Source organism: Ranitomeya imitator, chromosome 5 (assembly GCF_032444005.1).
Source record: "Ranitomeya imitator isolate aRanImi1 chromosome 5, aRanImi1.pri, whole genome shotgun sequence".
Classification (NCBI taxonomy): domain Eukaryota; kingdom Metazoa; phylum Chordata; class Amphibia; order Anura; family Dendrobatidae; genus Ranitomeya; species Ranitomeya imitator.
Genome location: NC_091286.1, coordinates 103,516,001 through 103,530,759, shown reverse-complemented (window position 1 = coordinate 103,530,759; position 14,759 = coordinate 103,516,001). Strand labels below are relative to the sequence as shown.

General features: G+C 41.0%; 1 protein-coding gene across 3 annotated transcripts in view; it reads left to right on the top strand.

Annotated features, from left to right (window-relative positions):
- The window catches only part of MRPS5 (mitochondrial ribosomal protein S5), a 129,126-nt gene that overhangs the window by 92,071 nt on the left and 22,296 nt on the right, over window positions 1-14,759 (top strand). For all 3 annotated transcript variants that reach the window (XM_069768999.1, XM_069769000.1, XM_069769001.1), the window contains exon 6: window positions 12,858-12,948. In XM_069768999.1, coding sequence (XP_069625100.1) covers window positions 12,858-12,948 — 91 coding nt within the window. The remainder of the gene's footprint in view (window positions 1-12,857; window positions 12,949-14,759) is intronic.

Below are 14,759 nucleotides of genomic sequence, written 5' to 3'. Positions count from 1 at the left end.
CAGTGTCAACCCGTACTATCCGTCGGTGTCTGAATGAAAAGGGACTGTATGGTAGGAGACCCAGGAAGACCCCACTTCTTACCCTGAGACATAAAAAAGCCAGGCTGGAGTTTGCCAAAACTTACCTGAAAAAGCCTAAAACGTTTTGGAAGAATGTTCTTTGGTCAGATGAGACAAAAGTAGAGCTTTTTGGGCAAAGGCATCAACATAGAGTTTACAGGAGAAATAAAGAGGCATTCAAAGAAAAGAACATGGTCCCTACAGTCAAACATGGTGGAGGTTCCCTGATGTTTTGGGGTTGCTTTGCTGCCTCTGGCACTGGACTGCTTGACCGTGTGCATGGCATTATGAAGTCTGAAGACTACCATCAAATTTTGCAGCATAATGTAGGGCCCAGTGTGAGAAAGCTGGGTCTCCCTCAGAGGTCATGGGTCTTCCAGCAGGACAATGACCCAAAACACACTTCAAAAAGCACTACAAAATGGTTTGAGAGAAAGCACTGAAGATAATAATAACAAAGAATTTGTGATTGCAATAATTTTCAGGAAGAAACTGAGTATTATCTGACAGAATTGCAGGGGTGTCAATACTTTTAGCCATTACTATACATACATACATACATACATACATACATACATACATACATACATACATACATACATACATATTCTAGAATACCCGCTGCGTTAGAATCGGGCCACCATCTAGTAATTCATAAATCTCAAAGCAAAATTATCAGAGGTGAGTTTGTGTTCAGCGCTTACTGTTTTTATCTTCCCAAACCACTCAAAATCGCTTGAATGCATATGGAAGAAGCTATATGGCATCTAATATGCGAAAGATAATAACAGAGTGAACATATACAGTACAGACCAAAAGTTTGGACACCGCTTCTCATTTAAAGATTTTTCTGTATTTTCATGACTATGAAAATTGTACATTCACACTGAAGGTATCAAAACTATGAATTAACACATGTGGAATCATATACTTAACAAAAAGTGTGAAACAACTAAAATTGTCTTATATTTTAGGTTCTTCAAAGTAGCCACCTTTTGCTTTGATGACTGCTTTGCATTCTCTTGGCATTCTCTTGATGAGCTTCAAGAGGTAGTCACCGGGAATGGTTTTCACTTCACAGGTGTGCCCTGTCAGGTTTAATAAGTGGGATTTCTTGCCTTATAAATGGGGTTGGGACCATCCGTTGTGTTGAGCAGAAGTCTGGTGGATACACAGCTGATAGTCCTACTGAATATATAAAATATAGTACACCGCACACTCTGTATATATATTTTGCGAATAGTGAAGGATTTATTTATATAAAGTGGAATTAGGTGACATGAAAAGCGACCAAAGGTAATTATAATGACGTTTCGGCCCTGCCAGGGCCTTAATCATATAATCGCTATGGAAAAAAATAAAGAACAGACAAAAAAAATACATGAACATACAATATATGAAATACACCGTATTTAAAGTCCAACAAAAATAAAGTTCCCATCCTGGATAAGAGAGAAAAATGCAAAATAAAATAAAGGGGAAAAGGGGGGGAAAAAAAGTCATAGTAACTGCAGCGTAATCTGATATACTTCCATAATATATAACACTTCGTATGTCAGCAAGGAAGACATGAGGTTAGAAACATGATAACAGGGTAAGGCTAAGACTCCTGAAGCAAGACCATATGACAGTACACTTGGGCAATTTTACTAGATACAATTTACCTTCAATGTGCACAGAGGAGAGGAAAAGATCCTGGTAGGTAGAGGCATATACTGTGGAGAAGACAGAGGTACGTGAGATGGAGGGTATATAGGGAGGATACATAGATAATGAGAGGCTATAGATGAAATGATGTATAATATATACCTTAGATGCCAGTAAGCTGTGTGTATATCACGCAAAGAAAGCCCTGTGTGGGGTCTGTGGAAATGTAAGGCATAGTACTGTAAGGGAAATGTACGTAAATAAATGTAATGGTAGCTAAAAAGTTTACTGCACTTATAAAGGTAATAAGTCTTCCCCTCTTCTACCATTTATTGGTTTAGCTACCATTACATTTATTTACGTACATTTCCCTTACAGTACTATGCCTTACATTTCCACAGACCCCACACAGGGCTTTCTTTGCGTGATATACACACAGCTTACTGGCATCTAAGGTATATATTATACATCATTTCATCTATAGCCTCTCATTATCTATGTATCCTCCCTATATACCCTCCATCTCACGTACCTCTGTCTTCTCCACAGTATATGCCTCTACCTACCAGGATCTTTTCCTCTCCTCTGTGCATATTGAAGGTAAATTGTATCTAGTAAAATTGCCCAAGTGTACTGTCATATGGTCTTGCTTCAGGAGTCTTAGCCTTACCCTGTTATCATGTTTCTAACCTCATGTCTTCCTTGCTGACATACGAAGTGTTATATATTATGGAAGTATATCAGATTACGCTGCAGTTACTATGACTTTTTTCCCCCCCCTTTTCCCCTTTATTTTATTTTGCATTTTTCTCTCTTATCCAGGATGGGAACTTTATTTTTGTTGGACTTTAAATACGGTGTATTTCATATATTGTATGTTCATGTATTTTTTTTGTCTGTTCTTTATTTTTTTTCCATAGCGATTATATGATTAAGGCCCTGGCAGGGCCGAAACGTCATTATAATTACCTTTGGTCGCTTTTCATGTCACCTAATTCCACTTTATATAAATAAATCCTTCACTATTCGCAAAATATATATACAGAGTGTGCGGTGTACTATATTTTATATGTACGTGGGGCTGTCATAGCCCACTACACCTGCACCTCGCTCCCTTATTACCCTGAGTGCGCGCCAATTTTCTTTACAAGTCCTACTGAATAGACGGTTAGCTGCTTTTTTCTTGCCATAATACAAATTCTAAGTAAAGAAAAACGAGTGGCCATCATTACTTTAAGAAATGAAGGTCAGTCAGTTAGAAAAATTGGGAAAACTTTGAAAGTGTCCCCAAGTGCAGTTGCAAAAACTATCAAGCGCTACAAAGAAACTGGCTCACATGAGGACCGCCCCAGGAAAGGAAGACCAAGAGTCACCTCTGCATCTGAGGATAAGTTTATCCGAGTCACCAGCCTCAGAAATCGCAAGTTAACAGCAGCTCTGATTAGAGACCAGGTCAATGCCAAACAGAGTTCTAGCAGCAGAAACATCTCTACAACAACTGATAGGGCTTGTTTCCACTTGCGAGAAACACGTCCGTGTCTCGCATGTGAAAACCAAGCTCTGGCGCAGGCACTTGGGAGCGGAGCGTGCGGCTCCATGTTTTGCTATGCAGCTGCACGCTCTGCTCTGGAGTGCCGGCGCCAGAGCTGGGTTTTCACATGCGAGACACGGACGTGTTTCTCGCAAATGGAAAAGAGCCCTTAAGATGAGACTTTGTGCAGCAGGCCTTCATGGTAAAATAGCTGCTAGGAAACCACTGCTAAGGACATGTAATAAGCAGAAGAGACTTGTATGGGCTAAACAACACAAGGAATGGACATTAGACCAGTGGAAATCTGTGCTTTGGTCTGATGAGTCCAAATTTGAGATCTTTGGTTCCAACCACCGTGTCTGTCTTTGCCTGATTCCCACTGTGAAGCATGGAGGAGGAGGTGTGATGGTGTGGGGGTGCTTTGCTGGTGACACTGTTGGGGATTTATTCAAAATTGAAGGCATACTGAACCAGCATGGCTACCACAGCATCTTGCAGCGGCATTCTATTCCATCCGGTTTGCGTTTAGTTGGACCATCATTTATTTTTCAACAGGACAATGACCCCAAACACACCTCCAGGCTGTGTAAGGGCTATTTGACAAAGAAGGAGAGTGATGGGGTGCTAAATTGTCAATTCAAAGAAATGTCAGCAGGTTTTTGCTTAATAATCTGAGAACAGCATGAGGTAAGGGCTGAGACACAAATTTCAGGGATACATCCCTTATTAGGCTGTGTGCTTATGTTTCCATACAATGATTATTTTATTACCAGGAGATTATCACTGCTCCCTCATGCCAATTGGCCTGACCACACCCCCTCCTCTGATAAGCAGCTCACTGTCAATAGACAAGTTACACAGAATGTTATGGGGGGACGGGGTTAGCTTTCTCAGCCCTGCTACATACTACATCTAAAAACTGATTGTGTGACAGCTGCTGCACCCAGTAATCTATGTGGTACATCATTGGAATCGGGGTCTCTCTTCCTACATTATGCTGCTCTCAGTTGGTGACACATTCTCTTTAATGAACCAGTCAATCCTAAAATTCCCCAAATCTTCATCCCTGGGATGATTGCACTTTTCTCTCCATGGCTGATGCTCACGGGCAAATGCTTATGTCGGCATGTAAATGGCTAACGACCTAATGATGGATATACCACAGAGAATTCCTACCGTGTGACGTGGTGTTCTACAACATGAATTTTCACCTACAGAGTACATGGTCCAGGGTTGTTACCAATACATCACATTTACCGAGAAGTCTTCAGCTCTCTCGTGGGAGCGCTTGTCAGCAGCTTTTTCAATTATTAAGTATCTCATTATCCAGGGCATTTAAACTGTAAGTAACGAGAAAAGATTGCATCGGTATAGCGGCAGCAACGCCACCGATGTATACAGCAATATGATAAGACAATATGATCTACACCAGGCCGGAAAACCTTCATAAACCAAGCTTTCTGTATACACCAAGGAGAATATTTATTACATGGGCAGTTATGAGTGTATTGCATACACATACATGCCATCACAAAGGGGCAAGTTTTACCAAAGGCTTCATGTGTACTCTGCAAAAATTGTGGAAAAATTCTGCATTAAAAAAAAAAAAGATTTAAAAAAAAAAAATAGAAGCGTTCATGGTTTATTTTTTACGATTAGGAAAAATTCTAAGGGAGTATATAAAAAAAAAAATGTAAATTATTATTTGAACTGGCCGCCTTTTCCCTTTAGAACATCATCAACTCTTCTAGGTAGACCTACACAGAGGTTTTGATCTAATGCACCAGGGAGGTTGCTCCAAATATCTTGGAGAACTGACCTCTGATCCACAGTATATGTCGCTTGTGCAAATCCTTTAGTAATCCCGCACTTATTCAGTCACCATAGCTTCAGTAAGGTTGGTCGCGGTTAGGATTTGCAGTTGAGTTCAGGGCTTTGTCCAGGTCAAGGTCAACATCCGCAAAATGGTTATGATGATGCCGCAGATACTGAAAAGAACTTTCCGTACAGCACCCAACGTGGCATAAATGGTATTGCATGGGGACAGTCCAGCTCCATAGGTGCCATGTGCATGAGCTTATGAAGGGGCTTTCATAGTGCTTAAAGGCTCAATTGGGCAAATATATAATTTCCTTTAAAAAAAAAAAATTAGAATTGCGACCTTATTGATGACGATTGATTGCTGTGCTATACTTTCCCCTGGAAGTAGTTTTAACCCCTTCATGATGGAGCCCTTTTTTTTGTGCTTGCATTTCTGTTTTTCACTCCCCTTGTTCCCCGAGCCTTAACTTTTTTATTTTTCTATAAATGTGACCATGTGAGGGCTTATTTTTTGCGGGACAAGTTGTACTATTCAACGACACTATTGGTTTTACCATATCTTTTACTCAAATGCGGGAACAAAATTCCAAGGGCGGTGAAATCTGCAATAAAAGTGCATTTCCACAACTGTTTTTTTGGATTTTTTTTTACCATGTTCACCAATGCTAAAGCTGAATTTGCCTTTATTTTTGTGCTGTGAGCTGAAATTTTTATTGATACCAATTTAGTGCAGATGTGATCATTTGATCGCTCGTTATTAGTGATAAGCGAGTATACTCGTTGCTTGGGTTTTCCTTAGCATGCTTGGGTGGTCTCCCGAGTATTTGTTAGCGCTCGGAGATTTAGTTTTTGTTGATGCACCTGCATGATTTACAGCTGCTAGACAGCTTGAATACATGTGGGGATTCCCTAGCAACCAGGCAACCCCCACATCTACTCAGGCTGGCTAGCAGCCGTAAATCATGCAGCTGCATCGACAAAAACTAAATCTCCGAGCACTAACAAATATTCAGAGATCACCCGAGCAACGAGTATGCTCGCTCATCACTACTCGTTATTCCATTTTTTATTGCAATGTTGCAGCAACCAAAAAAAACCTAATTCTGGCGTTTTGATTTTTTTTTTTTTCATTACGCTGTTTAGCGATCGGCTTAATTATTTTTTATCTTGATAGAGCGGGTGATTCTGAACACTGCAACACCAAATATGTGTATGTTTTTATTGTTTTTTTTTGAATTGGGCAAAAAAGGGAGGTGATTTCAACTTTTATATATATATATATATTTTTTAATATCTTTAAAAACATTTTTTTAAACTTTTGGCATGCTTCAATAGTCTCCATGGGAGACTAGAAGCTGCCATAACCTGATTGGCTCTGCTACATACAGGAGAAGAGCAGATCGTCTGTACGTAGCAGAATTGCTGACTTGCAGTGACAACCATTGAGGCCTGCAGGAAACCTCTGGTTGTTATGCCGACCCATCATTGACCCGTGATCACGTGACGGGATCACCGATGGGTGGGATTTCTGGCACGATTGCCAGAAGCGCGCAATAAATGGCGCTGTCAGAGTTTGACAGCAGCATTTAACTGGCTAACAACCATGGGTGGATCACAATTCCACCCGTGGCTGTTCCGGGCACATGTCAGCTGTCGCGGCCAAATCAGCGGGGTGCAAGTTCATCTGTAGCGACCTTTCTGCCTTTCCCAATGGCTGTCAGCAAACATAATCAGTTGTGCACGCCAACATTAAAGACATCAAAAATGGATGCGGTTCCCGAGACGTCTTCCGCAGCTCATGTTTGAAGAGGTGCAGGGGAAAAAGAACAGGAAAGAAAATGGTATCGTTTTTATGGCACTGATGGGATTTGCTGCAGTCTTCCCTTTGTAGGTTGAGCGGCCATATTTCTACAAAGCCTATTTTAAAAGTTTATTTAATCTAGAAAAGGTATTCTGTACAGACATGCTGCCATCTGGTGGGCAGATAACAGTTTAATACAGTTAATAGTGTATAGACGGCAGGCGGACACTGAAATACGACGATTAAGTGTGATGTCCAGCACTCAGTCTATTTTCTAGAGTAGTAATGCAATTGATATTTCCTACATTTCATGTTTTTGTGCTATAGCGCTACAGGGTGCAACTTTAATTGTTTATGTATAGAGATGGCTACTGTTAGTTTGCACCTGTACACACCTGTTTGGAAGTGACGGTCAGTCTTTCATTCTTTGTATACATAAGCTCTCTGACCGAGTACTCCACCCATCAGCCTCTGTCGGTTTTAATCATAGCAGGATCCTATCTATCCACATAAATGCAGGCTTCACATTAGATAGATTGTTGTTCCCAGCAACATGAATCGCCTTATCGCTGCTGCTGGGCATACATGAATTGGCCAATTTATGTGCAAAGTGTTCTCAATTTTTCCTATTATCTAGAGCGATAATGCAATTCAGATTTCATAGATTTCATGTTTTAATGCTATAGTGCTACATAGTGTTACTTTGTTAGTTATACAGTCATGGCCAAAAGTATTGACACCCCTGCAATTCTGTCAGATAATACTCAGTTTCTTCCTGAAAATGATTGCAATCACATTCTTTGGTGTTATCTTAATTTAATTTGTCTTTAATGAAAAAACACAAAAGAGAATGAAGCAAAAAGCAAAACATTGATCATTTCACACAAAACTCCAAAAATGGGCCAGACAAAAATATTGGCACCCTCAGCCTAATACTTGGTTGCACAACCTTTAGCCAAAATAACTGCGACCAACCGCTTCCGGTAACCATCAATGAGTTTCTTACAATGCTCTGCTGGAATTTTTAGACCATTCTTCTTTGGCAAACTGCTCCAGGTCCCTGATATTTGAAGGGTGCCTTCTCCAAACTGCCATTTTTAGATCTCTCCACAGGTGTTCTATGGGATTCAGGTCTGGACTCATTGCTGGCCACCTAAGAAGTCTCCAGCGCTTTCTCTCAAACCTTTTTCTAGTGCTTTTTGAAGTGCGTTTTGGGTCATTGTCCTGCTGGAAGACCCATGACCTCTGAGGGAGACCAAGCTTTCTCACACTGGGCCCTACATTATGCTGCAAAATTTGTTGGTAGTCTTCAGACTTCATATTGCCATGCACACGGTCAAGCAGTCCAGTGCCAGAGGCAGCAAAGCAACCCCAAAACATCAGGGAACCTCCGCCATGTTTGACTGTAGGGACCATGTTCTTTTCTTTGAATGCCTCTTTTTTTCTCCTGTAAACTCTATGTTGATGCCTTTGCCCAAAAAGCTCTACTTTTGTCTCATCTGACCAGAGAACATTCTTCCAAAACGTTTTAGGCTTTTTCAGGTAAGTTTTGGCAAACTCCAGCCTGGCTTTTTTATGTCTCTGGGTAAGAAGTGGAGTCTTCCTGGGTCTCCTACCATACAGTCCCTTTTCATTCAGACACCGACAGATAGTACGGGTTGACACTGATGTACCCTCGCACTGCAAGGCAGCTTGAACTTGTTTGATGTTAGTCGAGGTTCTTTATCCAACATTCGCACAACCTTGCGTTGAAATCTCTTTTCAATTTTTCTTTCCCGTCCACATCTAGGGAGGTTAGCCACAGTGCCATGGGCTTTAAACTTCTTGATGACACTGCACACCGTAGACACAGGAACATTCAGGTCTTTGGAGATGGACTTGTAGCCTTGAGATTGCTCATGCTTCCTCACAATTTGGTTTCTCAAGTCCTCAGACAGTTCTTTGGTCTTCTTTCTTTTCTCCATGCTCAATGTGGTACACACAAGGACACAGGACAGAGGTTGAGTAAACTTTAATCCATGTCAACTGGCTGCAAGTGTGATTTAGTTATTGCCAACACCTGTTAGGTGCCACAGGTAAGTTACAGGTGCTGTTAATTACACAAATTAGAGAAACATCACATGATTTTTCAAACAGTGCCATTACTTTTGTCCACCCCCTTTTTTATGTTTGGTGTGGAATTATATCCAATTTGGCTTTAGGACAATTCTTTTTGTGTTTTTTTATTTAAGACAAATTAAATGAAGATAATAATACCAAATAATTTGTGTTTGCAATCATTTTCAGGAAGAAAATGAGTATTATCTGACAGAATTGCAGGGGTGTTAATACATTTGGCCATGACTTTATATGGAGAGGGCTACTCTTAGTTTGCACCTGTACACACCTGGTGTCTGTTTGGAAATGACAATCAGTCTTTTGTTATTTGTCAGCACTCAATCAGATGAATAGAACCGTGATCCCGTGATATGTCCTAATAAAATCCATAATGCAAATGTCACGTCAGGGTTTCTGACATGTTTCAGGATACACTGCCTGTTAGTAATAACACTTGGCTTTGATTTGTGCCTGAACCTTCTTCTAATAAAGAGGTAGTACAATTTCATTAAATAAAGGTGATTTCTTAAACGCTCTTCATCATTGAAATTGCAATACCAAGAAGGAAAAGTCATGGATTCATGGAAATCATAGGATGGATGGATGGGCATATTAACGATCTACAAAAGATTGAAAAAAAGGAAACAAAATTTCCAAAACATCTCCTCATTATTCCGTATTGAGTATGAGCTCCATGTGCAGAAATCCCTGCACTTACACACCTTGGCTGATATCAGTGAGGTTATTAATGGTTATCTGAGGACTGTCTTCCCATGCTGAATGTACTTGGCCACAGAATCATCAAGACCCACTGCTGGCAGCTCCTTGTGCAATACCTACCAGTGGTGTCCCAGACGTGCTCAATGGGAGACAAATCCAAAGATGATGCAGGCCGTGGTAGCACATATAGGCCACGCAGACTGTTTACAGTAGCATCAGCATCATGTGCCATGACATTGTATTGAGAAACAAGTAGGGAAACTTTGGAGAAATAACATTTACTCTTGTCCCCTGTCCTGTTAGATCGTATGGGCATCATAGAGAGGTTATCCCACCCGGAATCCCCCACTGTAAAAATTTCTCCAATTCTGGAAAACTCCAGCTAGGGGCTTCAGTGTTACAGGGCTTGTGTCATTAGGAAATAAATGCTGCCTATGTGCCAGATAAAGTATGCAGACATTATACATGGGGGTCCACAACTGAGGACCCCGCACAGATTAATTATGTTGGAGCAGTTACCATTCTGGCAGGCTCTAGCCATTCTGCTGTCACTTGGATAGCTATTCTTTTGGATGGCTGCCATGTAATACTACATTTCCACAGCAGAAGAAATACCTGCTGAGCCTTAGCTTCTGCCACAAAATTGTCTGTTTGCCTGGTGTGCCAGATCTGATCAGATCAGAATAATTAATAGTATGGTATATTAGAAAATTTCATTGCGTTTTAATATTAGCCCCTTAATGACCACCAATACGCCTTTTAAGGGCGGTCGTTAAGGTGCCTTATTCCTCAGTGCCGCTTTTTAACGGTGCTGAAAAATAAGGGTATAGCGCCCCCAAGCGTTGCAAAATCTCCGGGGTCTCGGCTACCGGGGATAGCTGAAATCCCGGAGAACATGATTCCTGTTGGTTTTTACTGTCCCCAGTCTTGTGACCTCCGTTATTCACCAAATAATGGCGGTCGCAAAATAGTCAGATTTCCCATTAATTTCTCTCTCCTCTGATATGATCTACCATACCAGAGGAGTGGGAAATGGGGTCGCCCGAGACCTCCAAGTACCTCTGCCATCCCTGAACCCTCCAGCTCTGTCCCCCAGCCCTCAGCATCTTATTCCTGGAAGAAAATGGCTGATGCAGTGCGCCCGCCGAGGTCTGCCAGCTGGTTCCTGGCAACAATAGGAGATTTTCCCTATTGGTTTATTTTGATTACTGTGATAGACCCTATCACAGTGATCAAAATAAAACATAGTAAATCAAACCCCCCTTTGTCACCCCCTTAATTAGGTAAAAATAATAAAATAAAAAAGTGTTTTTGTTTTTTTTTCCATTCGTTAGGCTTGGGGTTAGAGTTAGGGTTGGGGTTAGAGCTAGGGTTGGGGTTAGGTAGGGTTGGGGTTAGAGCTAGGGTTAGGGTTGGGCTAGGGTTAGAGTTGTGTTGGAGTAACGGTTGTGGTGTTGGGGTAACGGTTGTGGTGTTGGGGTTACGGTTGTGGTGTTGGGGTTAGGGTTATGATTGGGGTTAGAGTTGGAATTAGGGTTAGGGGTAGGGCTGTGTTAGGGTTGGAGTTAGAACGGGGGGATTTCCACTGTTTAGGTACATCAGGGGGTCTCCAAACGTGACATGGTGCCCGCCATTGATTCCAGACAATTTTGCGTTCAAAAAGTCAAGCGGTGCTCCCTCCCTTCTGAGCTCTGCCATGGACCCAAACAGTGGCTTTCTCCAGATACAGGGTATCTGTGTACTCTGGAGAAATTGCACAACAAATTTTGTGGTCCATCTTCTCCCGTTACCCTTGTGAAAATAAAAAAAAGTTTGGATCTAAAGTTAATTTTTTGTTAAAAAAGTAAAATGTTCATATTTTTTTCCTTTCACATTGCTTTAGTTCTTGTGAAGCACCTGAAGGGTTAATAAACTTTTTGATCACCTTGAGAGGGTGCGGTTTTTAGAATGGTGTCACTTTGGGGTATTTTCTGTCATATTGACCCCCCAAAACTCATTTCAAATTGTGAGGTGGTCCCTAAAAATAAATGATTTTGTAAATTTTGTTGGAAAAATGAGAAATCGCTGGTCAACTTTTAATCCTTTATAACTTCCTTACAAAAAAATTGTTTCCAAAATTGTGCAGATGTAAAGTAGACATGTGGGATTTGTTATTTATTAACTACTTTGTGTGACGCCACTCTCTGATTTAAGGGCACAAAAATGAAAAGTTTGAAAATTGCAAAATTTTCTAAATTTTTGCCAAATTTGCGTTTTTTTCATAAATAAACGCAAGTCATATCGGAAATTTTTTGCCACTAACATGACGTACAATATGTCATGAAAAAACAATCTCAGAATCAGTGGGATCCTCAGAATCAGTGGGATCCATTGAAGTGTTCGAGAGCTATAACCTCATAAAGTGAAAGTGGTCAGAATTGTAAAAATTGGCTTGGTCATTAACGTCAAAAATGGCTCTGTAACTAAGTGGTTGGATAAATAATCTTGAGCAAAAATAATAAAAAAAATTCTCTTCACAGGTTATTAATCGATATACTCAATCAGTATGGCTTTGGAGTGTCAGATGGAGCAGAGGAAACGTACAAACTCAACACAGATGTTGTCCTTGGTCTGATTTGAGCTCAAACCCAACGGAGCAAGCCATAAATGAGACCGTGCTGTCCTCACTATGAAATGGGCTCCACATTACTAGTAGTGTAGCGTCCATCACTTCCAAATCAGGAGGTGATTGGTGCAGATGACATTACATCCCAAAATACCTTTTGGGCGTGTGAACAAATGGCCGGTATTAGGCAAGTGTCCTATTCATTCCGGCAAGTATGTTGGACACAACGTCCTCAACTACACTCTCCTTCGATCCAGAAGTGAGCCGCACCAAACTATCCCTTTAACTTCTCGTCCTAATTATGTCACTATGCATAGAAATGGTGTTAGTGGTTATTCAGAACCGATATATATATTCCATAAGAGCAGTAAAGACTTGAGTCTTTCACTCTCCATCAATATATTTCATGTTCCCCTGCCTGCCTATAACTTACCAAAACGGATTACCTCTTTTCCTAGAAACTATTTTCCTATAAAGAGATGAGTAAAACTGTGATTTCCCTTTATATTTATTATCTCATTCACTGATGTGATCTCACTTCCTATGGCTTATTCTACTTTCTTATGTCACTATAGATGAAAAGTGTGTTCAACATGACTGCCAAAGAAGGGAGAAAGAGATCCGTGAGTGCCTTGGTTGCGGTCGGAAATGGCAACGGAGCGGTGGGTAAGAGCTGGGGGTTTATTTGCCTAGAAAAAATGCTAACACTAAAAGGATACACTAAAGGGGTTTTCCCAGAATTAAATGTGACTGTAATGTAATTCTGTATAAAGAATACCACAAAGCCGGACTTTAGAAAGCAACACGGCTTGTAAACTGTATATAAACTGTGTTAATTTATCAGTAATCTCCCCTCCTCCATACCAAAACCATGAACTGTTTGCCGATTTTGCAAGTTTTCCCACCTACAAAGAATGGGAGAGGTTTGTAATTTTTATCATGGGTACACTTCAACTGTGAGGGACAGAATCTTAAAATAAAAAACAGAAAATCGCATTATGATTTTTATATGATTAATTTGCGTTTTATTGCATTAAATAAGTATTTGATGCAATAGAAAAACAGATCTTAATATTTAGTACAAAATCCTTTGTTTGCTGTTCCAGAGGTCGGACGTTTCCTGTAATTCTTGCCCAAGTTTGCACACAGTGCAGCAGGGATTTTGGCCCCATCTTCCATACAGATCTTCTCCAGATCTTTCAGGTTTCGAGGCTGTAGCTGGACAACATTGATTTTCAACTCCCTCCAAAGATTTTCTATTGGGTTCAGGTCTGGAGACAGGCTAGGCCCCTCCAGGACCTTGAAATGCTTCTTATGGAGCCACTCCTTACTTACCGTGCCTGTGTGTTTTGGGCCATTTCCTGCTGGAATACCCAGCCCCGACCTTCCTATGCTTTTACTGAGGGAAGGAAGTTGTTGGCCAAAATCTCGTGATACATGACCCCATCCATCCTCCCTTCAATACAGTGCAGTCGTCCTGTCCCCTTTACAGAAAAGCACCCCACAAAGTATGCGGTTTCCCCAACCATGATTCACGGTTTAGACGGTGTTCTTTGGGTTGTACTCATCCTCCTTCTCTCAAACATGGCGACTGGAGTTGATACCAAAAAGTTCTATTTTGTTCTCATCTGACCACATGACCTTCTCTCATGCCTCCTCTGGATCATCCAGATGGTCATTGGCAATCTTCAGACATTCTGGACATGTGCTGACATGAGCAGGGGAACCTTTAACAGCATTGTGTATTACTAACTGTAACGTTTGATACTATGTTCCCAGCTCTCTTCAGGTCAGTGACCAGATTCTCCCTTGTATTTCTGGGCGGATTCCTCACCTTTGTCACAATCCTCCTCACCCCACAAGGCGAGATCCTGCATGCACCGCCAGACCGAGGAAGATTGACAGGCCTCTTGTGTTTCTTCCATTTTCTAATAATTGTGGCAACAGTTGTTGCCTTCTAACCAAGCTGCTTGTCCATTGACCTGTAGCCCATCCCAGCCTTGTGCAGGTCTACAATGTTGTTCCAGGTGTCCTTACACAGCTCTTTGACCCTGCCCATGGTGGAGAGGTTTGATTGTGATTCATTGAGTGTGTGGACAGGTGTCTTTTATACAAGTAACGAGTTCAAACAGGTGTAATTAATACAGGTAATGAGTGCAGAGTTGGAGGCTTCTTAAAGAAAAACTAGCAGGTCTGTGAGAGCCAGAATTGTTTTTGGTTGGTAGCTGATCAAATACTTATCTCATGGAATAAAACTCAAATTAATTATGTAAAAATCATGCAATGTGATTTTCTGGATTTTTTTTTTTTTTTAGATTCCGTCTCTCAGTTGAAGTGTACCTACGATAAAAATCACAGACATCTCCATTCTTTGCTGATTTTGCACGTTTTCCCACCTACAGTGTATCAAATACTTATTTTCCCCACTGTATATCCCATCAGCTTGTTTTCCAGTTGTGAAATAGCATTGAAGTAAT